The sequence below is a fragment of the Podarcis cretensis genome (genome assembly GCF_951804945.1).
Source record: "Podarcis cretensis genome assembly, chromosome: 15".
In the NCBI taxonomy this organism is placed as follows: domain Eukaryota; kingdom Metazoa; phylum Chordata; class Lepidosauria; order Squamata; family Lacertidae; genus Podarcis; species Podarcis cretensis.
This window is the reverse complement of record NC_137185.1, coordinates 21,790,062-21,817,719: the sequence shown is the minus strand read 5'-3', so window position 1 is coordinate 21,817,719 and position 27,658 is coordinate 21,790,062. Positions and strand designations below refer to the sequence as shown.

Genomic DNA, 27,658 nt, shown 5'->3' with positions numbered 1-27,658 from the left:
GAACTGGGACCCGAGGCAGTTTATGAAAATTAAAACGGAATGCTAAAAAATCACGCAAATATGATAGTTAGAAAGTAACTGAACTATAATTGAATTAAAACAATGTCAAAAGCAAATCTGTTAAAATATGGATTGAAAAAAACAGCACAGCAGTATTTGAAAGCTTCCCTTCCCATGTTTTGGTCTTGCAGATGAAGGACTCGCTAGTAAACCTCCAGAATGGAATTGGGTCCCGTGAATATCGGCCGGAGCCAGACGAGAAACGGAAACGGTTCCACTAGCAGACAGGAACCCAAGTGCGGCCAGAGGACTGTGTGCAATACATGTACATAGAATATATAAATATATATATATACAGAATATAAATATATATATATATATATTATATACAGATTTTAAAAGAGAGAGCGAGAGAAAAATGAAGCCTACGTACTGAGAAGAGAGAGTGGTGTGTTGATCTGACCTCCAGCACTGGATGAAATGGAGTGTCATCTGGGATAGGGGCAGGATGCGGCCGGGTTGTGCTCTCCCGGCACTGAGGCATTGTGGGAAAGTGCACCCCGTGCCATCCTGGGGCCCTCCCCCACACCTCTCTTAGTATCTGTTTGTCCGTCCGTCTGTCTGTCTCCCTCTCTCTCCGTCTGGGGTGTGTGTGTTGAGGGGTATTTCACCCAAAGGAAAGAATCAGAAGGCGTGAGATCCCACCCACTCACCCTCTCCTCCACATTTTACTGAAAGCGAGAAGCTGCTTATAGGAGATACTGTCTACTCTGGCTCTCAGGATAGTCGCTGAGGCTGGCAGGATGAACCCTCTTAACTGCTGCTATCACTTTTTTTCCTGGCAAGCTCTGTTGGAACGGCTCTGGGTAGCCCATCAACCAACTGTTTGCTTCACAGCCTCCTTTTTACAGGGTTATCCTTTTAATGCTGACCTGGCTTGGTGCATGCTTCCCGTACCCCTTTCTGCAACTCCAGTGGAAAATACGTGCCCCCCAGGAGGGCGTAGCAACCTCATTGTGTCCTGGAGCGAGTTTTGCAATACAGGTAGCCAGGGATTGCTTCTTGAACACTCCCAGGTTCAGCTCAGTCCTTGACGCTCATTCTCTTCAATGGGAGGAGTTAGGTGAATGTATACCCCCCTCGTTTTAGTTTGACAGTGTCCCCTTTTGGTGTCGGAGACCCCTCTGATCATTGTGCTTTTGCATTTCCATCTATGTATATCGTAGGAAACTGCTGCTTCACTGCAAGGGCTATACACATATATCCTTACCGGAGTGGGGGTGGGTCCCAAAGCAAGTTTCACATAAAGAAAAACCATCCCCCCATTTCCCTCTTCCCGAAAACAAATGAATTGATGGTACCGAGCTTGGATGCTTGGAAGTCCTCAACCCGGTTCATGAGCTCCTTTTGCATGGATTATTTGCATCTTTTGTGTCCCGCTGCATCCAGGAGAAGTGCAGAAAGAAAATCAGCCCCTTATTACTAAATGAGGAAATTGCTACTGCCTAAGCAGACAAATGGATCTTTTTGGCAGATGCAGCTGCTTCTCAAATGCATGACTGTCTCTAGGATAAGTTATAGGGACCAAGAATAGTCTTGGGGTGATGTTTCAGGGTGGGCAGGTTGGTAGGCTGCTGACGACTCTCTTTAATCAAGTGAAGCCCTCAAACACCCTTTGGTAGCAGAATCAAGCCCAGTGTTGGTGACCTAAAGCAAAACAAATACAGGAGAAATACAGAGTTTAGACCATATCCTGGCCACTGCTTTGGGGAAATAACATGCAAAACATCCAGTTTTAAGATGCTGGGAACTTTTCAAACAACAAATTAGAATGATCTGGAATTAGTTGGAGTCAAATGGCAGTTCTATATTTTAAAAGCTTTCTTTTCTTTTTAAGTGGCAATTATAGAAGTCAGGGCCCCAGAAGATTAAGCTCCTGTAGGGTTTACTTTGTTCTGCAAGAAGAGGAGGAGGGAAGATTGTTTTTCCACCAGTATAGACTTCACAAGAAAGTGTGGTTCACTGGTTTTTCTAACATATCTTTGTCAGCAAGAATCATTTCTGGTGGTTTGAAGGACAGGTTGGAAAGGCACCCCCCACCCCCTTTACAGGCTAGGTCCTAGTTCAAGGGCTGTTTTCCCCTCAACTGAGCACTGATCCAAAATGGCTGCCTCTTTATTTCAGTGAACAACGTGTCAAACTCTTTAAGAGGGTCAGACTTGTTCTTCCAAGATCCCACCTCCCGCCACTGCCCCCATGGTTGGACTGTGTGTTTTGTGAACAGAGTAAGGCACATGGAAGGTGGGGGGAGGGGAGTTTTACTTTCCCCCTCTCTCTGGAGTAATGGCCACATTGACCCCATAGAGTTTTCCCATGGCTGGGGATCTTTGACTTACCGACTGTGCAGGAAGGCAATAGATATCCCTGTCAAAGGGCACTGAACCTGCATGCATATCTCCTGTGTTCAGAACCACCCTGTTAAGTTTTGCAGAGCAAGCAGATTTGCAAGGACGAAGGAATATCCCTGTGTTTCTGCATGGTGCTGTCTTTGCAGCTGGAGGAAAGGCTTCTGCTGCTCTGGGGAGACAGGATTAAGATCCTAATTCAGTCTTACTGAGGCACATCTAATTTGGATTTTTTAAGGGATGGGGGATCAGTTACCCTCTAGGCATTGTTGGGACCTCATCTCTTATCAGCTCCAGCCAGCATGACCAGGGATGATGGGAGTTGCAGCCTGACAATATCTGGAGGGTCAAAAGTTTCCCCATCAGAGACAGGAAAGATGGTGTTTTCTCCCTTTGAACTGAGTTGGAGCATATAACTACCCTCCCTGCTGGGTTGCTCATTGGTGTTGCAAGGTAAAGATGTGCTGCCTTCTCTGTATTCTTAAGGATGCTACAATCTGGTTATCATTTATGAGTTAAAGGTGCAATGAGGATGCAGGATCTGTTGTACCTGCGCTCTTCCTGCATCCCACCCACTTCCTGGCAAACCATTCCTTTGAGGAAGGACATCCTTAGAGGACACTTGCTTTGCGACTGATTAGTTGCATTCTCCTGCCCCCAGTTGATACTGCGATTTCATCTCCACCGAGTTCAACATAGCTGCAAAGGACGCCAGCAGACCTATAAAGCAATCACCCTTGGGGCACAGATCAATTTGTTGTTCTTTTCTCAGGCCCATTGTCACCTTCTCAGTTTCATTAATTGGACTGACTCAAATACTTTTCTTTTTTAAAAAAAAAGCCTAACAAGTTATTGTGGAGGAAATGCTAGAGCTGAACACCCAGCCTGCACAATGGCCTTTCTGTTGCACAAGTGGGGGGTGGGGGTGGTTGGTTCTCAGATTTTGTTCTCCATGCCCCCCCCCTCCTAATTTCTTCTCTCATTCTCTGGCATCTCCCTCATGCTTACCAAAAGCACAGGTGACTCTTGTTTTTGTGCCATAACACCCCCTTCCTAACCTCCTCCAGATGTGCTAATCAGCCAAATTGGAGTGTTGCCACTCACCCTGACTTGCTGTGCTTCAGCCACACACCTTGTTGAGAAAGAGAGAGAGTGTGACCATTTCATCTTTAGCAGATTCTGCTAGGATATATTCTCCCCTCACCACTGGAAAAGAGGCGAAACCTGGTAGCAATTCACCTTTCTATGCATTCTGCCCTTATTCCACTTCCTTTTCTCCCCTTTCCTTCGAGTTCCCAGGCTCTTGGCACCCTCTAGGGCTGGCCTGGTGCTGCCCCATGCTTTTCTTTCCTCCCCATGACAGCAGTGTCTTCTGAAATGAATGCGGCTAGGGAGGCAGACTCCCTTCCGAAGGAATCACATTTGCACATGGCTCAGAGTATCTTCTCTCTCTGACCCATCTTTATTATTATTATTTTTAATTACCTCACTTTATTTTGGCCAGTTTTTGTTGCTAAGGTTTGAAGGACTGGCTTCCCAACCTGAGCTTTGCATTGGATTTTTTTTTTTTTTTTTTTGGGGGGGGTGGCATAATGTAGCAAAGGATTGGAAGCTGCTTGGGTGATTTCCCCATTGTTCAATCTCCTCTGGAGTTTGGGAGAGTGATTTCTGTGACTGCTTCCTTGAGAAATGAGCAGCCACTTCATTATAATGTTCCCTGTGTGGTGGTGCTGATGACCTTAAACCCACCTCTCTTCCTCCCCCCCCCCCACCTTAAGCATGAACATCTGGCTTAGTTACTGACAATTGTTTCTCAGATGTGCCAGTTTTCCTGACTACATTTCAACACCTTTATTGGTGGAGGGGTGGGGGTGGGGAGTGGGGTGGGGGGGGAGACATAAAGGGAACAGACCAGAGGCCCTAGCCCTTCCTCACCTCCCAAATATTTCCCACAGCTGGAAGGGTCTGTGGTAGGAAGACAAAATTCTGGCTGATGTGCAGAAGGACACCCCTGGTTGTGTCTGTAGGAGTTGTCTGGCTGTGTCTGTGTGTCTGACTCTGTAACTATAATAAAAACTTTGCGCTGTGCGCAAAGTCTAGTATACAAATTGATTTAAAAGGAAAAAAAACAACAACCACAAACTTGACTGCTAGAAACTAGGAGTTTAAAAAAAAGGCTACAAAGCCAAAATCTTAATGTAAAGTAGCTAGGGGGGGAAATGGAATAAGAGTATGAATAAAATATAATGAACAAAAGAGAGAGAAAAAGCATCATGTGGGTTCTTTTGCTTTTTATTTTGCTGTCTGTTTTCTACATCTCCTGTGCCTTTTCCACACACATCACAGACAGAAGACACAGTCTACCTTTTGAGTTGAAGACATCGTACACGATTACCTTTGTATGCCCATGTAAGGCATCCCACCAAGGGAGGTTGTATTCACCGTCAGAAATCCCATATGAACTACTGCATTAGAAGGCAGGCGGAAGAAAGTGTTATTTCTTAAAGAATTATGGAAGTAGTTGTGTGGGAGAGAAAACGTTAAGGGGTTTATCTTTATCATTCATTCTTCTGAAGCTTTCCTGGTTCCAGAACTGCTACTTAATTGCTCCACCTCAAGAGCTGAGGGTGTTACCAGATTCTATTATATCAGGTAAAGAATGCAGAGGCTGGATTTAGACTCAACTGGATTAGGCTCGGATAACTTCCCAAGGGTTAAATGGCAAATCATGGGCAAAATCAAGAAGGAGGCCCTAGTGCGAAGAAAGCTCCTCCATTGTTACTTTCTGCAGGATGTGATGGAGTGCGCTTAAAGTGGCCATGACAGCTGGACCCTTTGCCATGTGGAATTATGGGTGCTGCTTTGGTTCACAATTTGAGTAGCTCCATGAAGCGTGACATGTTGAAGAAGGTGAGTTACAGCTCTAAGCTTCAGATATAAGCTTCATAAATAAGATTAATGAATTAGTACAGGTATATGCTTGCTGAGTAGCATCAGCATTGCTATCCCTTTTTTTTGGGGGGGGGGGAGTAAAAAAAAAGGCTTACAGGGTTGCTCCAAAAATTACTGAGACAGGGACCTGGTTCACACACAACACTAAGCTAAACCATGATGTGGTTTGAATGAACCATTGTGGGCTCCTAGAGAGGAATCGTAGACTCATCAAATTTTAGAGCTGGAAGGTCCCCCACAGGTCATTTAGTCCAACCCCTAACGAAACCCTGGCACATGGCCACGCAACATCTGTTCAGAAACTTCCAATTGCAACGCTGCTCATTCTGCTGCTGTGACGATCTGGGCTCATGGCTTAGCTCTCCCCAGAGAAATGATAAGCATGCCAGAGGGAGGGAAGGGAGCATAACCCTGCCACTCATATTTGTAGCAACAAACCATGGTTTGCCATTAAGTCTACAGTGAGTCTTTGTGGTGGATTGTGGTCTTTAACTACAGCAAAGTACTTTGCTATTCATGCTTTTTCTAATACTGTCATTTACTGTAAAAGAAAATAATGCGAGTCTAGGCAATACAGTAGTACCTCGGGTTAAGTACTTAATTCGTTCTGGAGGTCCATACTTAACCTGAAACTGTTCTTAACCTGAAGCACCACTTTAGCTAATGGGGCCTCCTGCTGCTGCCACACCGCTGGAGCACGATTTCTGTTCTCATCCTGAAGCAAAGTTCTTAACCTGAAGCACTATTTCTGGGTTAGCGGAGTCTGTAACCTGAAGCGTATGTAACCCGAGGTACCACTGTAATCTGATCCTACCAAGCAGCTAAGCTTAATATTTGCCCCCCTGCACAGTCTTCAGATTCCTTTGCTGAAAAGAAAAATTGTGCTCAGTGTTATACCCCAAAACAAACCATTACCAGATAGAAGTTTAGATTTTATTTATGCAGACCTTCTAATGGGTGGGTGGCCTTTTACTGGCCCAGGGGAAGAAACCCACCTTGGCCCAACCCTCCAAGGACAAGTTGTGGCTGTGACCACCCCATGCTGTCTTATGCACAAAGGCAGACAGCCTTCCTCTTCAGCTGATCTGTGCAGATCAGTTAAGGGTGATGGCAGTGGGTCTTGCTTCCTCTTCATTAAAGTTGGTCTGATGACCAGGAAGTGAGAGATTTGCACCCCTATCTGGGTGCTGGGCTGGCCCTCTGTGTTATTTCCCCTCTTTCTTTGCTGCTGCCAAAATTGGTTGGGTCTTGGAAGAGAGGGCAGAAAAATATGATAGCGGGGGCAGATCAGGCCTGTGGACCTGGAATTACATCACCCCCTGCCTGATAATAAAATAGTATATGGCAATTGGAGGGCATAACATGGTACTGGCAGTGGCAGGCTTTGTTTGAGATTGGAATAGCTGAATAATTTTTTTCAGTGCCGTGCGGTTATTAAAAGCACAGTGCTTCTCTTTGAAATGGAAGGTTCACGTTGCCATCTTCCACCGATCCTTCAATTAGAATTGTCCATCCTGCTTCAGTCTCTCAAGTACATGAAAGGACACCTGACCTGACTTAAAGCCCCTACAATTCTGGGCATCTCGGCCACTGCGTCAAACACTAAGCAGAATTTAAACTTTCATCACAACATCATGTTTTGCAAAGTGGTTATTTGCCACTGCCCTCTGAATCCTGCTGGAAATTATTTTAGAAGTTTGCTGCTTGGGTTTGACTAAATCACAGAATGCCCAAGTTAACGACTCTTGTCCTATTTACACATAGTATATGACATACTATGGAGTGTTGCAACATGGAAATCACATACGATGCAAAGGGAGGGTGCTTCATGGCCACACTCCTACCCCAGGGCTCAATCTAGTATCTGTATAATATCACCACTCTTTTAGCAGTGCACTATGTACCTCAGAAACATCTCTGGCTCGAGCATTTCCTCCTTCTGTGCCACAGGTTCATGAAAAACTAAACAGTTCAATTACTGTATTGCTTCTGCCTGGCTTTCCATTTGCTCCTGGAGGTATTGGCCAAAACAGACCCACTGTTATCTGCTTCCCTAGGAAAATCTGGGGCATGTTCTGTGACATCTCTGGGGCATCATACTGAAATTAACACCAAAAGCAATGATGACTAAATGAATGCCACTTAATGCTGAGGAAGCTGTGATGTCTGAATGCACCCAAAGAAAGTCTGTGCTAGCGAGAGATGAGTGAGTATTTACAGAGTCATTGAGGTGATGGGCAACAGAGGAGGTACTGCACCTCTCCCCCCCCCCCCCGACTTTGCATGCCTCAAAGGAAAGTCTTTAACAAATGGGCTGATTGCTCAAGGAATGAGAGCCATGAAGTCAAAGCAGTGCGATGTTCCAGACAAACGGAAACAAATGTACACTTCCTCATGGTTCCTGGTCTTGGGCTCCTGCAAAACCTGGCTGCAGTGACTTAACTCCTTGTGTCTGCCGAGTCCCTGAAAACAAGGAAAAAGAGCTAGACTGTGATTCACCTTCCACTTTCAGAAGATTAGATGAAAACCTGCATGAGCAAAACACACACCCTGCTTGTAGAAGTCACACGTAGGAGAGGAGTTTTAGTGCATCACCAATTACCTACCTTTTGGATCCCCTAATTTTGTTTTATGTCTCTTGTACTTTGAATTCTCTATCAGGAAGACTGCTTTGGACTCTTACCTTCAGCAAAATATGTACAAGGGGGGAAATCTCAAGATGGCACCATGTCTTCTACTCCACAATCTCTGGAAGAGTTCTTGCTGTTAGAGTCACTTGGAACTATTGCAGACCTGTCTACGGCAATCCACATTCCACCCACAGATCATATCTGAACATTTTCAAATATGCTCAGTAGCTTCCTTGGGCCTTGAGATCATGAATGACCCCCATGGTGGTGCCTGCACACAGATTTGGATTTGCTAGGCAGCCAATGCCCTCCCCTGCTGCCATGTGATTTGCACAGAGCTTTTTCACCTTTTTTTTTTGCACACTGTATGCCTACGTGGTTTCATCTTCTACTCCTCCTCCACTGGCACAGCACAATTCTCCTTGTTTTCTGAAGGGATGGCGAGGTAGTCAGTCCTGGAGAGCAAGGTGAAAAGTGTACTTCAAGGAGAAAGTCCTGAACTGGCAATTTTAAAAAGAGGTTTATATGGGGAAGGACTTTAGCAAAGTAGGAAAGCACATGTGTGGCATCCAGAGCATTCTAGGTTTGAGCCTTGCTGAGCTCTCCAGTTAAAAGGGGAGATCTTGGGACAAAAGATCTTGGGACCAGACATCACCATCATCATCATCATCATCACCATCATTATTCTCCACCCATCTAACTGCTACTCTGGGCAGCTTCCACAAAATATAAAGGAACACAACAAAACACCAAACATTAAAATCTTCCTGAAACAGATGTGATGCTGATAATGTAGCTCACTTTTTGTTTTGTTTTTTTAAAATCCAGCATGGGAGATGAGGAGTCAGATTTGGACTGTGGTGTGTATGTGTCTGGGGTTAACCATTTGCCTCTGCCATCCGATAGAAATAGAAATCCTTACTGCTGCTACACCTGCTGTTTGAATGAGAGAAAATGGCTTTCCTCCCATTGCAAGTAGCTGGGCCCTAGGATGTGTGACTGGATTCAGATTCTGATTTGGCAGGGGCAAAGTTTAAAGCTCCCCCCGCCCAGTTCTAGTTCAAGGTACCTGTATCAGCTCCTGGATCTATCTTCTTTTGGACAGAGATGACTTTGCCACCATTTTAAAATCTTAGTCAATCATCTGGCTGCTGCATGTTGGACCAGCTGCTGTTTGTGAGCATCACGGAGCAGAAGGCTATCAATGGCTGCTAGCCACAACCCTATGCTCTGCCTCCACAACTGGAGGCAGCAATGCTTCTGAATACCAAGTGTTGGAAACCACAGCTCAGGTCCTTCTTGCACGCTTCCCTTGGGGGGCTCTGGATGTCAACTGTGAGAGCAGGACGCCGGACTAGATGGGTTCTTGGTCCGACCCAGCAGGGCTATTCTTACATTCTTATGTTCACTTACGCATTTTCCTGAGCAACCTCCTCTGCCTTGGCAACTTTCCTGTAGCAGTAGATCATTTCTACCAGCAGCCACAAAGTGAGGAAGACTAAGAGAATATACATCATTATTTCAGAGATGACAGATGTGAAGTCTTCTCCAGCTGTGTAGGGGACAAGAAAGGGAAAGAGCCACGTGAGCAAAGCCACCTTGGTGGGCCACAGAGCATGGTGTCCTGCTTTGCAGCCATCTTTTGGAAACCTGTGAGCTTGTGTGGTTTTCTATATCTTCCTATATGGAAGTAATTTGCCATGCAGAAACTGAGCGGCTCTCTTTTCTGGCTTGGACTGTAAGCTCTGTGCCAGCCCAGTAGGCAGTTGCATGCCTATCGGCTCATGGAATGGATTGTGCCAACTGGAAAATTACTGGTATCCTGCAGCCAGGAACCTAAACACACACAGTTCCCATTCGCCAGCTGGTGGTTGCAAACTGAGCAAGGATCCCACTGTACCACCACCTCAGTAGAACAGTACAACCTCAGGCTATTTGCAGAGCAATGTATAGAATTTCTTTTCCATAGACCATAGTGCCCCCATGTCATTCTTTACAATCTGGATGAAATACTCATGCAGAACATGATGTAATGCACATTATAACCAAACACTCCCAAGTGTTGGGAGGATCAGAGCTTTTGAGTAAGCAAAAAACGTTGAGAGGCTAAATGAAATGAAAGCAGGATCACCACTAGAACTGGGTGAGACAACTGAGGTTCTACCGTCTCTTAGAAGACTTTGTGGTGCCACCCACTGCACCATTGGCAATAAGGCTGACATTTGCACATGCACTTTAGGTGCAATTGAGGGGGGTTGGGCTAGATGACCCCTGGGGTCCCTTCCAACCCTATTATTCTACGATTCAATATGTTCTCCTTAGCGCATGCGCAAACGTGCAGAGTCGCTCAGATGACATACTTTGCTTGGGACAAACAGAGCTACGTCTGTGCCCATCCTGGAACCCTGACAGGCTCTCCTTTTGTTTCCTGTTTCTTTACTTCCCCATTTGCAGATGTTCTATATTGTGCTGAAGACAAGGAAACAGAACCACCAAGAAACTCAGGGAGGGATCTTCAGCAAGGGAAGGAGACAGAGGAAAATAAGGACACAGAGAAAGGGGTACACAGCTGTTGGCAGAGGGGGAGAGAGAGAAAAAACAATATAGACACAGCGTAAGGAATGAGATGCAACAGGAGGGAGCCATATTTAGTTCAACAATCATTTAGCGCTGCTTCTGTTGAAACTGGCAGTCTCAGCAAGCCATTAGAGAACAGCCTATGGACAACCCTTTCCCCCCAATGAGCCCAGTTTTGACGACTCATTGAAGTAAACTAAATGATGATGTGATTCCCTACAAGGACTTGGGACTTTTTAGTTCAGAGAAAAGACAAATAAGAGGTGACATAGTGGGCATTTATAAAATTATGCTTGACATGGAGAAAGAAGAGCTAACACTAGAATTAATGGACATCCTGAATGTTGAAAGATTCAGGATAGATTTGAGAGAGAGAGAGTGGGAGAGAGAGAGAGTAACTTCCTCCAACCAGAAGCAGTTATGGTCACCAATTGGAATGACTTTAAAAGAGGATTGAGTAAATTCATGGAAGAGGAGGTTTTCAATAGCCACTAGTGACCTTCATGGGTGGAAGCTGTAATACTTCTTATGCATATGAGATGCTGGAAGAGGAGAGCGCTCCTGCGCTTGAGGGTTTTCCATAAGCATCTGTGAGCACAGGATGCTGGACTAGGTGGGCCACAGGCTCTTCTTACATTCTTATGATAAACACTGTGGTGAACTGAGTTCAAATCTGGGGTGACTGGAGGTGGGAAAGAACCTCTACTATTTTTGCAGGTAAACAGACTCTGAACTAAAACTATAGTGCCATATGGAAGACATGAGTTTCCTAATGACCAAAAAGTTTTGTGGGAGTGGGAGGATTCTGTTTTAGAGGGTAGACAGAAGCAAAAGTCTATAGTTTTGAATTAAGGGACTATTTTAACATCTGGTCTAAAACTTGGCCAGTGTGGAATACAATGCCATATACATATTATTACACCAAGTCCATCACAAGCCCCATTTCATTACATTCTGCCTCGGCTCCCCAACAGTCCCTCGTGGGGAATGGTGACAAAAGGATGGTGAGATAAAGCTCCAAAATAAGCTTTGGAACCAAGTTTTCTGAAGGCAAAACTGTACACATGCAAATATTGCTGCTCGTTTGTTCAGCTCACTAACATGGAGTGAAAATCATTCAAAAAGATTTCAGGCCTAATTCTTCCACTAAATGTATACCTTGTATTTTAAAGGAAGTAAGAAATGAACAGGCCCTTGCAAGTTTGAACTGTGTGTCCCTTCTATGGATCAGAGAAAATGTCCACCTTTTCTCCCCCCCTCCCCCCACATAGTAGTCAGAGTAGTTTAAGGGTTATTTGGCATCAAGGCTATAAAATGCCATCCATGTTTAACCAGCCCCCACAGCGAGTGTCTCTGGGTCACCTAGGAAGTCATCCTTCAGCCTGCTTTATGGAATGCAGGCTATGTGGGAGAAACTGCTTGAAACTTGAGGAGTCTCTCCCCCTTCCTTACACAAAATACCAACTTCTGCATCACCATCTTGTGTGTGACTGCAAGAGACCCACTGCCAAGAGGCACCAGAATTAAGGGACATGCCCGTCATCCTTCATACCCTCCTCCACCACCGTGAGACGGATCAGTGTAGAGCGGGTGACAACTGGTCGATGAACCTCGAAGTTGAATTCCCGAGTGACATTGCAGGTGTAGATCCCCGAATCATTCAAAGAGATGTTGAGCACAGAGATGGACACATCCTGCATGTCTATGCTCCCGTCCCATTGGAGCCGACCACGGAAGCGGCTCCCAAGTTCCTGCTTCTCATTTTCGTACTTGTAGATCTGTAGTAGGGAGCAGAATAAGGAAGGATGCTGTCATTTTCAGACCTTTGTGCTGTCTTCTGTTGCAAGGAACAAAACCAGACTGCTGAAAATGTTTCTTTGGAAAAGTCTTCTTTTAAAGATCTTCTTCAGAGCCCTCGCTAATCTTAAACTCTTCTTCCCTGCTCCAATGGATATGGAATACAAAGAAAACATGTGACAAATGCATGTGTGGATTGGCATTTAATACTCTCCCTTTGAACAAGAAAATAAGGTGGCAATAGTGCAGAGCAGGAGAGAATGACACATGATCCCCAAGAATAAACATGAACAGATAGTCTCTTTGGATTATGCTACAGGGGCATCTCAACAGTAGTGTGGCCAACACTGGGTGCTTTGCCAGGTGTCATAACTGAGGTCTAAAAACAGCTGTCCTTGTGTGTCAGAACAGAAAAAGAGGAAGCAGTGCAAAAGCATTTATCACACCAATATGTTTTCTTCAGCTGCTCTGTGAATAAACTGGAGTTTAGCACTTTGTTTTGCCAGGATGATGAGTTCCCGGACCAGTAAATATTTTGGAGAGCTTCTGAAAAGATGTGTGAACAGCATTTAAGCTCTCAGGACATTTAACCTTTCTGATCTAGCCTGCCTGAAGCTGATGGTTGGTAAGATTCCTGCTCAGTCCTTGCAACTCTTTTAGGAAAGGAGATCTGACCTCCTCGCAGCAAACCCTCCTGTGCAGATCACCTAATAGGATTTGAGGACCCAGATGAGAATCTTGTTGGGAATAGCACCCTCATCAAAACATCTATTAATAAATGTCTAGTTATAGGCGAAGACCTATGCATTTGCAAATGATCCTCATTTTGCTGGTTTTCCCTGCCACCCATTACCTGAGATTTATCCTTTTCACCTTATTTCCTCCCACCCTTTATCAAGGAAGAGAATAACGTCTCCTGGTCCCTTTTTCCATTTCTCATCTCATAGGCTCATAGCTAGAGGCACCCAGTGCAATACTTACAGGCTCATCTATGCCCCCTTCGGTCTTATAGTACCACTGAACCAGAGTGTTGGCAGAAACCTCCTCTCGCTTCATGCAGGAGATACACAGCAGCTTCATGCGTGACCCTTGGACTGCCTCTGTCTCTGACGGTACTTCAACGCAGACTGAAGAGCAGACACCCACTGGAAAGCCATGGATCAGCAGCCCAGTTTGGATATGTGAGCATATAGTGCAATTGGGAGAGGGACCCATTTCCAAGATGGGAAAAAGACAGAGGAACACACAAACACATGGAGAGGGGGTGGAGCGACACAGAGAACAATCTGTTATTCAAGGCGCTTCTGATTCTCAGTGAAAATAAATCTCTTAATTCAACACTGGCATTCATTGAGAATGGATTAAATATCAGGATTTGCAAAAAACCTTCCATCCTATGCTGATCTCAACCAATAATCCACATTAAATAATAACTTGGTGCTGAATTTACTAGTGCTTTGCAGATTTATGCAGTGTCCCATCTCATTCCTCCAACACAGAAATCTGAATTGTGAGATTTCAATGTTGCTTTGATTATTTGGGCTACACTTGAAGCACATGTGACATACAGTCAACCAACCAGAGGTTATATAACCCAGAAGCGCAAGTTCTTTTTTGAATCAGAAAGGCAAATGTCACCTTTCTTTTTCCCCTCTCCCTCCCAGGTTCTTTTTTTAATATTATGTTCTTCACATTTCCCCAGAGACACTGCAAAACACATTATGAAAACCTATATTTCTATACACATGACATCTGTAAAAGGCTACTTCATCCTAAAAGCTCACAACATTTAAAAAAGGCAGAAGCATAAAATATGAATGATAAAATCCCCCCCTCAAAAGTCCTATCCCCAACACAGTATTGCAGTCTACCAGACTCGACAGAGCTTTTCATCACCATTCTTATGTGAGAATCAGGATGCCAGAATTAGTATCATTCTGGATCTCTTATACATAGCACAATTTGCGCAAGTTCATGTGAACAGCTGGCACCAAGTCAGATCCTACTCAACAGTTTGAATGTTTCCCTCTTAAGTGCTACTAGCCAAGCATGTAGATAATGCTTACTGTACCCTTTCTAACTGACACTGAACAACGACAGCTTCTTTTTGCTAAGCAAACAGTGCCAGTGTTTCCCCAAGAGACATGGGGTTCAGGAAAAACATCTCCAACTTCCTCGAGCCAAGAAGCCCGCACATTGCTCTGGGGTTTCATTTACATTACTCTGAAGAGCATTTTTGCACAGAACTCTGAAAGCATTTCTGAATCCCCTCCTGTACCATTTCTGTACACCTATGAGAATGTTGTTCAGGGAATGTAGAAAAGACAGCCATTTTAAAACTGAATGCACATTTTAGCCAAATTAGGAAATTAGGACACTTCCAACACCTGTTTATCCATTTTTACAGGCTTCATTCCCAGCTGTTCCTCTGTTGCCTTGGGATCCACAGTTTAACTGGGTGGTCTGACAAGGGACAGATCCACAGTCTAAGGGGTTGTTTCTCTGTAAGGCTTTCCAGCCAAACTGCTGTGTTCTAAGATACAGCATGGAATCCAAAGTCTTGCCTGAATACTGCTGGATTCACTATTGCAGCTGTATTTTGGAGGAAAAATGTAAAAAGAAGAAGAAATGGTTGGAAGCCCCTTGAAAACATCTTTGAAACTCAGTTTTGACATGGGAATTTAAAGGTACTTGGGCTGTTGCCTCCTTTTCTAAAGACTCCCTAGAGAGAAAGCAAGCTCCAAGTTTAATTCCCAGCATCTCCACCAGCCAAGCAGAGCTGGAAGAAACTCCTTGCCTGAAACCTTGGGACAATATTGATTTAGATAGACCAGCGATCTGACTGGTAGAAGGCAGCTCCCTAAGGCCCTCCTTGGGGTGGGGTGGGGGGAAGGAAAGTTAATATGAAAGTCATTGCAATTTGCAACCAATTTTCCTCCGGCTTCACTCCATATCGTGCACGTGCAGATCCAAGTGCACGAGGCCCATGGTTGCGCTTTGACTCTGTCCAACCGGGAAACAACCACAACCCTCCCCTTACTTAATTAAAGTGGTGCACAATAGCTCGCCATGGCAACCCTTCTCTCTCTCGAGGAGCTGCTCAGGCCCCCGGGGCAACTCGGCAATTAATGACTTCATAGAGGACCTTCTCAGGGATCCTTCCCACTGAAACGGAACCCCTCTCTCTGGCTGTCTCACAAATACACACGTTTCACATGGTTTCCTGGACCGCAGGCGGGAAGCACCTACCGCAAAGGACCACCACCAGCAGGGAAGAGGCGGCGGCCACCTTCGTTAGCGCAGCCATGGCTCCTGGAAAGGCAGACTCGGCTGGGTCTCCTTTCTCCACCAGATCTAGTAGCTTAGTCGCCGCGCAACTGGATCCGGGCGGGAGGGGGAGGAGGCGCTGGGCTGTAACCGACCGATGGGAGCAGTCGGGCCAGGAGGAGGCAGGGATCAGGGAGGGCAAAGGTGCACCGTTCAAAGTCACTTCTTGGCGCTCCTCCTCTAGCAAGGCTTTTCAGCACCAGGGAAAGAGTCCGCGGGTCGCCGCCCTCTTTGGACAGCTCCGCGCTGGAGGAGGCGCTGGGCTGGAACTCGCCGATGGGAGCAGATGGGGTTCCCGGAGGGCAGCGGCGCACTTTTAACTGACGCGGCTCCTGCGTAGAAGGTTTCAGCACCACGGACAGCTCCTGCGGGTCTCTGCCCTCTTTGGACAGCTCCGCGCCGGGCGGACAGGGTCGGGGTTACCTGGCGAGGGCGCCAGCGCCGGCTGACCCTCCCCAGCTGTGGGCATCACCAGCCCCTTGGAGGCGCCTGCGCTGCCCTGCCCCCGCCTGTGCTCAGCCCAACGGTTCGGGGGAAGGGAGGCGAGCGACGGAGGACAGCAGGGGTCTTTAGAGAGCCGCTGGGCCCGCTTCCTACAGCCCCGCGGCGCGAAGGGAGACGGGGAGAGGCCCGAGATGGAGGGGCTCCGCAGCCACCAACCCTCGCCGTCGCCACCCTCGCCGCCACCTCCAGCTCCGAGCCTCCCCACAGGAACAATGCATCTCAAGCCGTGTGCTGGAGCCCAGCCTCCTGCGCCGGCTCTGCGTGGCTGGGACGGCTTGTGCCCGCCTTACGAGAGCGCGAGGGGGGTGGAGGAGGAGGAGAAGGAGGAGGAGTGCCGCCGCCTCCCTTCTCCGAGCCGTGCCTGGATTGGGAACAGCCCCTCAGGACAAGCATGCGCAGACCTCTCTTTGGCAGAAGCAGGCGTCCCCCTCCCATCAGGAGAGCGAGACTCCCTTTTCCCGAAGAATTGGGGGTGGGTGGGGCGTTTCCTGCCTCTTTTCAAGCCAGCTGCTCCCAGAGCCTCTTCACATCTACACCACCCTTTCAGGGTTGTGCGTGGGGGTGGGGAAGGAACCATGTGCCACCTTTATTTTCTTGGATAAAAGGTGGGATATAAATCCAGCCAATCCATCACTAATTTAAATGTGCTTTGAATGTATGGTGTGGACGTAGCCAAATCCAAGGTTCACTTTCTCTGCTGAAATCTTTCATAAGCAAACAGCAGCAGGCAAAATGGAAAAAAATAATAATACCCTTTTCTGGAACAAAATGAGTCTGGCAAGGAGAGCAAAAGAGAAAGAGAGGGAGGCTGAAGGGACTGCTGCCTCCAGAGCCCCAAAGTGCTCATCGTCCTAAATGATTTCCATGCAATCTGATGGGATGTTCTTCAGTGTTTGAGTGTCAGTGCCTGGCATCCTTTTTTTTTTTTTTAAATATTTTTTATTCATTTTTCAGATAGATAACAAAAACAATACAAGACAGTATAATTTCAATCTCATCATTTCATACCCTTCTTTCTTTTGACTTCCCCATACCTCCCCATCCCTGCATCCTTGTTTAATAGTTCTTTAGCAACCCTTAGGTCCATTATCTTAATTCCCTTTCATAAAGATTCCTTTAGTTTTTTTGATTACTGCTGCAATTCTTTACCTCTTACCCCCTGACATCTTAACATTCCTCAATTTTACAATTATTTTTGAGATATATTTTAAATTTCTTCCAGTCCTCTTCCACTGTCTCTTTCCCCTGGTCACGGATTCTGCCCGTCATCTCGGCCAGTCCCATGAAGTCAATCACCTTTGTTTGCCATTCTTCCAGAGTGGTGCCTGGCATCCTACCAGTGTTCCCTGGCAGGGGAGCCATGCTTCTCTGCTGTGGTTTCCTAAAGGTGGTAGCTAGTCTGGAGTGGCAGCAGTGGCCTGTAACAAGTCCATGTGACTGCCATTGGGAAAGCTCCAAAGGTCACTCTTACAGCTGGAAATGCTGAGAAAGCCTCTGTTCTCATAGAGCCGGCTTGTGCCCAAAGGGTTTAGTGGCAGGAGCTGGCTGGGTCTTTTCCATCTGGAGAGGAGCCACAATTCCCATCACACGCATCTCCAATGCTGCAGGGCAGTCTGTGGTCAAACCTGAATGGATTTAGAAGGAGGGGATGCTCATTAGATCAAGCCAGGGTAGACGGGGATATACTGACAGATTGCTGGTTGATTTGCAGTAAATTGGCAAGGACTGCAGACTCTCAGTTGTTTAAGAGCAACAGGAACTAAATGACCTGCTCCCACCCAATTGCATTGCTGGAATGAAGAAAGATGTTGATGCTGCTTGTGGTTATGAAGGTGGCGAAAGTGGAGTGGGCATTTTGTGTGCTCAGTTCAGTTTTAGTACCCAAATCATATTCCTGGGCTCAGAACTATTTAATTTGTTAGTAAGTGTTTATCTTTTGCATCCAGCTTCAGCTGATGGATTTGGCTTGGGGGGGAGGGAGGGATCCCAGTAAAAAAGACACACACAAAGAAAAGCCAACCAAAGCCATTAGATGATTTTGCAACCATGTATTTCAAACCCCCCTCTCCTGCTTTCATAGAAGTAGAAAGTTCCCACCGCCTTGTCTCTGGCAACAAGAAAGTGCAAGAAGGGCCACTGGATGGCTGGCCTCCAAACTAGACCTGGCCAAGAGAGAGGGCTATTCTCAGAAACCCTAAGCATACCCAGCTGTCGTGTCTCTTTAAGCCAAGCCTACACATCAAAAGCAGTTCTCAGAATAAATGTATTACGCCGTAAATGTTACTCCCTTCCCTGGAAAGCAGTTGCTGCTATCTGAAGCAAGCAGGCTAGAAAACAGAGTTATATCCCTGCCTGGGGTTGGCTTTTAGAAGGCATCAATCAGCTCTACATGCCTGTCCTCAATGCAATTTCCACTTCTTTCGTACCTGGTTGTGTTTGTGGGCTTCATTGCATCTCAAGGCACATATTTACATAAGAGCAGATATGTGCTAAATACAAGGGATCATGTTTGCTTAAACAACACATTTTGAATTAATGTTACATGGCACCCTGTTCTTCGGTTATGTAAGAAAAAAGGCACATCTCCCTGAACATCTGCCAGGGGTGCCATAATTACTTGGTTGAATGCTGCCTGCTGATCCTGAATACATTGTCCATGATGGCTGGGACTGATGGGAGTTGTATTCCTCAAGAACTTGGAGGGCTGCAGATTCCTCATCTTCTTAAGCCCTTTCAACTCTGTCATTCTATTAGTATTATTTACAAATTCTTAATCATTTTATGCATACCAATTACATTTTTTTTTAAAAAAAAAACAAACTTCCATTTTTTTCTTCCCTTGGAGATATCAAAACTAAATAAAGCCTGGGAAACATGTGATCATCTATTTATTTGTTTTTTCTCTTGGAGTCATCTGCATTTTGTCTGCAGTTCACCTCATATAATCTATCCTGGGCCTAGTGGGTGGATATTGCTCAGCACTGCTTTATATAGATCTTCAGAATCTGTTAAATCAAGAGGCTTGCACTTTTGTCTGACAGCCATATGCTCACAGAAGCACTGTGAAGTCATGTCTGTTTGCAGCAGGCCAGGTTCCTGTCAGGAAATGCAAGCCCCTGGATGTGAGAGAGGATGTGGGCCAGCAGAGAGCATTCATCACAGAGCAGGAGCCGTTAAGGAAAGACAGGCTGTTTTCACCTGTGATTAAGAAAGAACCTGGATGGAACACTCTGACTCAACTCCTATAAATGGCCTACTTTCGCTCTCAGGAACATGGCAAATTTTGGCTCTCTGGAGTAAACCGTTCTGTCCCCAAGGCCAAGGCATGGTGAGTCTGTGGGTGCCAGGCAAGAATATGTTTCCTGTTCAAGATGTTCATGGCAAACGAAGTCCAGTAGGAGTTGTTTGTCTGTCTTACACCACCATTTCAAAAGGTGCCCAGTCATTGTGAACAAGCAGTGATGCTTTGGAGGGTCCTTTGACAATAACTTATTCATGATCCACCTTCTGACCACCATTTTAATCAGCTCCACCTCTTCCTGGCCACCACAGTTTTCTGGGCCTGAGCAAGAGGCAGAGCAAAAAGTAGCCATTTATTTATGTACAGCATTTGTCATTACATATCTACCCTCCTTTCATCTTAGAAGGCATACATGGCTCTCCCCCACCTCTCCATTTTATCATCATGACTGCCCTGTGAGGTAGGTTAGGATGCTGGACTAGATGGGCTGCTGGTTTTCTTAAGTTTCTATGTGCAGATTTTTTATTTTTTTTGGCTGATTCTCACTGTTTTAATACAGCGATCGCACTTGCTTTCATTCCATCCGACTGACATTCTGCGAAGAAAGAGCCAGAAGCTGTCATTAAAGTCACTGCTATCCACTCCCCATTTCCTCCAGCCTTCTGTATTCTCATTAAGCAAGTGCTCTTTTGCAGGAGAAAGTTTCCCCCCCACCCCACCAAAGGGCAAGAGGTCCCTGTATGGCTGGTGAAGGCTCAGCCCTCTTTGGTCTTTCAGCCAGAGATAGCACACACACACTTACACACACAGAGCGCACTGGAAACATTGATGAATATGAATTGTGAATGCTACAGAGAGCGGAACCGCTCTCTGTGCAGGGGTTGCTATGGGAACACCATCCCATCCAGGGCAACACAGGCACACAACACACACACACACACACACACACACACAGTCTGACACTTCTGTAGCAGAAGAAGAAGAGGGGGATGATCAAAGATGCCCAACATTTCTGCCTTCAACAATTCCTCTGATTTCTCTGTGATGCCTTATTATAGGCTAGAATCAAGAAGGAAAACCTGAGCAGGGATGCCTGGGCCTCATGCGGTTACTGGCAGATGGCTTCCCTGCCATCCATTAGAACAATTGCAGAAATGCCATTCATTGTGCAAAGAGAAATGTTAGCCATGCCTTGCCACTCCTGGCTGCCAGGGGGTTGAGAGAGACCCAGATCTATCAGCAGCTGCTCACCATTCATCATGTACTGGTGGGTTACTCTTTCAGCTGCTTAAATCTGGGGATAGGACTGTCCTGAATAGAGTCTGCCTTCTTCAGCAGAGGTCTCCAGGGGGCAAAAAAAGTACAAGGGCTCCAGCAGCAGAAGGGATGCAGTTCAGTGGTGGAGGATCTGCCTTAGCATGTGGAAGCTTAGTCCCTGACAGCAACTCTAGGTAGGGCTGGGAAGAGACCCCTGCCTCAAACCTTCTACTGGTCTGACTCAGTAGAAGGCACCGCCTGATGCTGCTCTGTACTAGACCAGGGCAAGAGCTCAGTGAGAAGGGCAAAGAATAAAGGGGAAGGCTACTGTGCCCCACCTTCTTGTTATTTCCTATATCTTTCCAATAAAAAAATTGCAGATCATTTCCACAAAATAGTGAGGGTGCTTTCATACTGTGGCTGTTTTCTAGTGGTATTTGGCCACACAGTAGCAAATTCAGGGCACTCTTTTAAAGTTGATTTGTGCAATAAATCAGCATCCCCAAAAGATGGGACTTCTTGTGAGATGATTTGTTTCAGGTCACCTCTTCTTCGCTCTTTCTCTAAACTAAAAAGTCCCAAATGCTGCAACTGTTCCTCATATGGAAGTCACTCCATCATTTTAATTGCCCTTTACTGAACCTTTTCCAACTCTACAACCAGAACTGTACACAGTATTCTTTCACGACCCCTGGCCTCAGAAAGTTGTGGGTGTTATTTGGAGGCACTCGCTGCCAAAAGAAAGGAAGAGAACTCCATGTTTCTTCTCTGTGTGTCTCTAGACAGATGGACCACTGGGACTTTCTCAGAAATATACAGAGAACAAACACCACATCCCATGCTTTGAGGAACAGTTCCATATGAAGCCATCTGTTAGCATGGCTGATCTTAGCCCATTCTTCCACCTATGGAGACTACAGGTGCTGGAAGGACCTAGTGGTGGCTATGACACAAAGAACAATCACATCTGATGTGTTTTATCAGTGCAGCTCTGCATTTCCATCCATAGAGGGTGAATGAAGACTCAGCAGGTGGCGCTGTCTCTTCCATGAAGCTTCCTTTGTCAGGCAGGATGGCTACAAAGATATGTAGTGAGCCTGATGTGAGTCATCAATAGTGCTCAGGTCAGGGCAGGTCTTATACCTTTCAAATTTCAGTGGTGCCCTGTGCAAGGCCAAAATTCAATACACCCCCCCCACTTCTTGTATTTTCTTCTGTGCATGCTCTACAGCATCCCTCTCAGTGTGATGCCCAGTGTGGGGAAACTCCTCTAAATCTGCCTCTGCTTATGTAGCCATCAGCATCATGTGAAAATGTGCCTGAAGATTGTCAGGCAAAGTGAGCACATTGAAAACCCAGGTACAATGAAACATACAAACAGAAAGCCTCTGCCCCACCAATGAAAAAAACATCACTTACCAACAACCAGTCTGAACAGAAATACCTTTCAGAGCCACAGTCTCTGCACTAATCCAGGAATTTGCCTTCCGAGCACAATATTTTCTTTTCCCAAAAAGCCAGTGGGGTCCTCTGATTCATAACAGGAGGACCCTGCACTCAGGGGGGAAAGGGACTGTAATTCTCCAGCCCATGCAGTGGCCCCTTGTGTCTCCATCTCCTTAGGGATAAGAAGCTCCTATTGAAACAAATTGGGGCTCCCCCCAAGGCCAATAGCAGGTGTAGAGGAGGGAAAATCTGGAAATCTGGGGGACTAGATTCAGAACTGGGCCCCCCAGATAGGCTATTTTTGGAAGAGTGAAAGAAAATCTTACATTCAAGAGAATACCAAAAAGTACAAAATGCTGTGACATTTCTTTGTAGGGGAGCTGCTGCAGTCCCTTGATCATTTTGGTTGTGCTTGACTGATTTAACCCATCAGCGTCTAGATACCCTACTGTACCAAAAAAGGTGAGGTTTTTTTAACCCAGCATCTAAAAGGTTGGATTGAGACACACTTCAGTGAAGAGGTAATTTCACAGGCAGGGAGGAGACACCCCCTAAAAAGATCATTCATTGACAATTCCAGGAATTCAGAACTGCCAGATCTCCTATCGATGAGGAAATGCCACTTATTTTCTCTAAATATTGTGTGAGAAATGTGCTTCATTGGTTCCTTAGAGATATTAAATTTAACAAAAGATGGGAATAGAGAGATGGCAAGAGAAATGATAGCAGAAGGCAGTGTGTGTGAGAGATCATAGGCTCAATTTGTGCTTCAGGTAAAGAACGTGATGGGGAGTGGGGATCAGAGATAAATTTGGCTCTTCAAAAACACGAAAGATTCAGATTCCAACGTGGGATGAAATCCGCCCATAAGTATTATAGTAAACAGAAAAGACAAGAGAGGACAATAACAGCAAACTCAAAATCAACGTTCATGGTAAACTAACGATTCCTAGCAGCCTAATACAACCTGGAAATGCTTCGATGCAAGTGAAATTCAGCATTTAGCCACACAGAGGCAGCAAGGAGCAGCATGAAAGGATTCCTACGGGCAACCATGGGTCTCATGCCATTGTCAGGAAGAATGCGGCAACAAAAGGACAACCTCTGGTCTTTTAGCAACAATTCTCAAAGGTTTATGGTATCCTTCTTCTGGGCATGTTTTTTAATGAGACTGGACTAATAAGACAAGCATTTCCTGATTGCAGCAAAAGTTTGTGCATCTCATGAGTGCTGAAATGAGTTTTTTTTAAGTGATCCCTCTTTGGGAAACTCTAACCTGAGAATGTGATGTGCTTCTGCAGCACCGACTTCTAAACATGTTTATAAAGGTTACAGCAGCTACTCGGAGAGCTAGTCTGGAAGATTCATGCATGCAAGGAGGGAGGGGCTCATGGCTCAAGCAGATTTTTAACTACTCCAGAGTGCTTAAAATCCCACCAAACAGCTGGCTTGAAACACTTAATAAGAACTTAAGAGCCACCTGCTGGATCAGGCCAAAGGCCCATCTAGTCCAGCATCATGTCCTCACAGTAGCCAACTAGATACCTGTGGGAAGCCTGCAAACAGGACCTAAGTGCAACACAACGTTCTCCCCACCTCTGATTCCCAGCCACTGGCCTTCAGAGATATTCTGCCTCCAGCAGCTGACAATGGATTCTCTTCATATTTCCTTCAGTTTGGGTAGCTGTTTTCTTCCTCTTCCTCTTCCTCTCTCCCCTCCCCAAACTCTACATTAATCCAGGGCTTCAGAACATCTGCTGCTTCACCAGCTCCAAGGAGTCCCAGGGATCCGAAAAACCCTCTCATAGGAGTGTTGAAGTCATGGTTGGGAGTGGGGGGGACCAGCTCCTACTGACTGCTGCCAAGATCTCAGTTCTCTCCTGACTCTAACAATTGCTGACCACATTTTCAACTGGCCTATTGACCACTGGGCCCTCTCTCTAATACACAGTCAGCTCCCATTACATTCTGCTAAAGGTGATGCATTACAAATAGACAGATCACAGATTCTGCACACACTGACTATTGCTGGAGTGTTAAATATTGGGGTTGAAAAAAATGACTGTAAAACAGATAAGTGGGATATGGTCAGAAAAATCTGGGAGTGGTTAAATTTGGTTCAGTGAAGTGAGATGCTGAAGAGCAGAGAGAATCATCAGGTGCAATTAGATAATTGGTGCCTGTTAACAGCTTATGGAAAAAGAGAACTGGAAATAACAGTGTTGGAATGGGTGACCTATTTTTTTCAAAGATATAATTTGCAAAGTAGGTATAAAAAGGGGAAAAATGCTTCCTTCCCCTTCTTAGCTGTTTTGATGTTAAAACAAAGGTATGTGTGGAATTGTTACTATTTGGTAATGTTATAAGCAAATCTATTTTTGTTTGTATGTATTTTTTATTTTTTTATTTTTTTATGTGTATGTGTGTGTATATATATATATATATATATATATATATATATATATATACTTTAACTTAACCATACAATGCACAACAGCTTAAATAGGTAAAGGGACCCTTGACCATTAGATCCAGTCATGGCCGACTCTGGGGTTGCGGCGCTCATCTTGCTTTATTGGCCAAGGGATCCGGCATACAGTTTCTGGGTCATGTGGCCGGCATGACTAAGCCGCTTCTGGCGAACCAGAGCAGCGCATGGAAACGCCATTTACCTTCCCGCCGGAGCAGTACCTATTTATCTACTTGCACTTTGACATGCTTTCAAACTGCTAGGTTGGCAGGATCAGGGACCGAGCAACGGGAGCTCACCCCGTCGCAGGGATTCGAACCGCCGACCTTCTGATCGGCAAGTCCTGTGGTTTAACCCACAGCACCACCCGCGTCCCTATGCACCATACAATGCACAACAGCTTTCTACATGTTAAATGTAGAAAATACACAATCAGGAAATTGTGTATACACAATCAGGCTAAATACATTCATTTAGCAACCACCATCAGGGGCTACAGATACCCGAGACACCTTCTTGCATTATGTGGCTGATCAGCCTGCTGTAATACAACTGCCACTTCTACATAATTTTGGGAGGGCTAGATTTATTGTGCAATGAAATTATTTTTTCTAAATAAATTTAAATGCCACTGTTTGGGATAGCTTAGTCATTAGAGCATGAGACTCTTAATCTCTGAGTTGTGGGTTCGAGCCCCACACTGGGAGAAAGATCTCTGTATTGTAGGGGGTTGAACCTGTAGATGACCCTTGTGGTCCCCTCCAACTCTATGATTCCCTGATTACACAGACATACAAATACCAATACCCATTGGAGGGTATTGGAGAGGGACACGGGTGGCGCTGTGGGTTAAACCACAGAGCCTAGGACTTGCTGATCAGAAGCAAGATGACCGCAACCCCAGAGTCAGTCACGACTGGACCTAATGGTCAGGGGTCCCTTTACCTTTACTCTTACCCATTTGTCTCCCTTCTCCACTGCCCTCTCACACCACCCCAGCTCATTCTGCAGGCTCTCACCTTTCACTGCTCTTGTGTCTCCCCTTGTTATCACCTTCCCACCCCCCACTGCCCTTTTATTTCTCCCGGCCATTGCTCAGGTCCCCCATCTCTCCCTTTCCCCTCTGGACTCTGACCTGTAGTGCTTCTCTCTGCCTTCCCTCCTTCCATTATCCCACAGTCCCAATGCCTTATTCTCTCTCCCCCCCCCCGCCCTTCTCTTACTGCCCTCACTAACCTCCAGCCACACCCCTCACTTTCTTCTTTTGTTTACAGTCATACCTCGGGTTACAGACACTTCAGGTTGCGTTTTTTTTGGGTTACGGACCTGCCGAAATCCGAAAATACCAGAATGGGTTACTTCCGGGTTTCAGGGGTTGTGCATGTGCTGAAGTGCTAAATCATGCTTTGCGCATGCACAGAAGCACCGAATCACAACCCGTGAGTGCATAGACATGCCGCTGCTGGTTATGAACACTGCAGGTTGTGAACGTGCATCTCGCACGGATCACGTTCGCAACCCGAGCGTCCACTGTATTTTTTTGTTTTTGAGTATTTGCACCCCTCTCTCCAGCCAAAAAGGCTCCCAGAGCAGCTTACAAACAATCAGAACAAGACAGCCTCTACCCTCAGGCTTACAATCTGAAACAAGACAACACATGAGGGAAAAGGAACTGGGAGGGAAGAGGAAAATCAAAACTCAAGCACCACTTTCTAAACAGTTGTCTAAACAGTTTTCTAAAGAGTTGTTTCAGGGGCAGGCCGTACCAGGTGGAGCTGGGCTTCTGGCAAAGCTGATGGAATGAGTCTTCTGCTTCCCATCTTTCCCACTGAGGCTGTCTGAGGCAATGGCTGTTCCCAGGTGAGGGTGGAGGGAGAGCTGATTCCATATCCGTAACCAAGGGGAAAAGAACTCCCATTTTCACACAAAAAGCACACTTCATAGCCCCCTGATGACTCTAGCAGGCAATATACAAATCAATATACAAATCAATTTGGACTTAAATATGACAAGCCCAGTCTAGAGCTGGAAGAAGCCAAGGGGAGGAAAGAGGCACATCTAACTGAAATATCTGGGGATGGGGAAGGAACTCGATTCAGATTGCATTTAAAGGTGAATCTATCAAATTCACTCTTGCAAAACAACATGAGAATTGAAAAACTGTCATGCTTCAAAATTCACGCTTCTCTGACTAACGTTTACACAAATGAATATATTAGGGTGTGCATAGAAATGACTATATTAGTGAAAACAATATGCACACAATTGAATTATATTAAAAGCAATTGCCTGCAAAAAAAAAAAAATGTGTACACTGGTGACCACTGCAATTAGGTGAAATTTGCAGTAAAATCCTGATGAATTTTCATGAGGATTCTCCTCCTCCCCCCTCCAAAAAACCTCAAATTGCTGCAGAAATGCGGAAAACTTTAGATTGGAGAAATAATGAGAAAGTGAGAAAAGCAAAATTGACAGAGCCTCCCACTCTTGACAAAACATTCCATCCCTAACAGCACAGGATAAAAAGGGACATCATATCTTTTTCCCACCCCCTCATGGCAAACCAGCCCCAGAGGTGAATTTAGGGGAGCACAACCAGCTTGGGTGCACTGGGCACAGAGCCTTGGGGATGTTGCAGAAGACTCTATCACTATTATGTAGAATTGAGTGTGAGAGGTGGGGGGAAGCTGAATTTTGGTGTTGCACAGGGCGCCACTGAAATTTGAGGCCCCAAGGACTTCCACTGCCAACCGGCTACTGCAAAGTCAGAAAAAAGAAGCCCATGCCTACTGTCATGCCTACTGGTGGCTGCATACAAGCAGCAGGCAAGGGCAGAGGCCCAAAGCGGGCAAAGCAAATGGATATGGCTCTTACCTTTGTATGGTAGGTGATGTCCCAGCCATGCAAAAGGCAATGAGGCTTCTCCATGCAAATCTCTCCATCCACACAAGCAAGAGGCACCACCCTGGTGAAAGGACACCTTCTAGATATGCAAAAGCACTTGAAGAGGGAGCCACTGAGAGGCATGGCTTGGGGAGATGGGGGTGTGGCC

The 27,658-nt window shown here is 45.8% G+C and overlaps 2 protein-coding genes across 17 annotated transcripts in view; one reads left to right on the top strand and one right to left on the bottom strand.

Moving 5' to 3' along the window:
• Positions 1-3,886, top strand: part of GRAMD1B (GRAM domain containing 1B) — a 214,431-nt gene extending 210,545 nt beyond the window's left edge. For all 12 annotated transcript variants that reach the window (XM_079954674.1, XM_079954677.1, XM_079954670.1 and 9 more), the window contains one exon: positions 192-3,886. In XM_079954674.1, the coding sequence (XP_079810800.1) occupies positions 192-281 (90 nt within the window). In that variant the 3' untranslated portion in view covers positions 282-3,886. The remainder of the gene's footprint in view (positions 1-191) is intronic.
• On the bottom strand, positions 3,239-27,658 carry SCN3B (sodium voltage-gated channel beta subunit 3). 5 transcript variants are annotated; one of them, XM_079954871.1, is made up of 6 exons: positions 15,611-15,750; positions 13,343-13,506; positions 12,117-12,342; positions 9,401-9,539; positions 8,335-8,442; positions 3,239-7,820 (listed from the first exon to the last, which is right to left on the bottom strand). In XM_079954871.1, the coding sequence occupies exons 1-5, from the start codon at positions 15,666-15,668 to the stop codon at positions 8,376-8,378; spliced, it is 654 nt and encodes a 217-aa protein (XP_079810997.1). In that variant the 5' UTR covers positions 15,669-15,750; the 3' UTR covers positions 3,239-7,820; positions 8,335-8,375. The 5 variants fall into 5 exon arrangements, with proteins under 5 accessions (XP_079810997.1, XP_079810996.1, XP_079810998.1 ...); XM_079954870.1 differs by having other exon boundaries at positions 3,239-7,822; positions 8,340-8,442; XM_079954872.1 differs by lacking the exons at positions 3,239-7,820; positions 15,611-15,750 and adding exons at positions 17,530-17,817; positions 27,481-27,658 and having other exon boundaries at positions 8,303-8,442.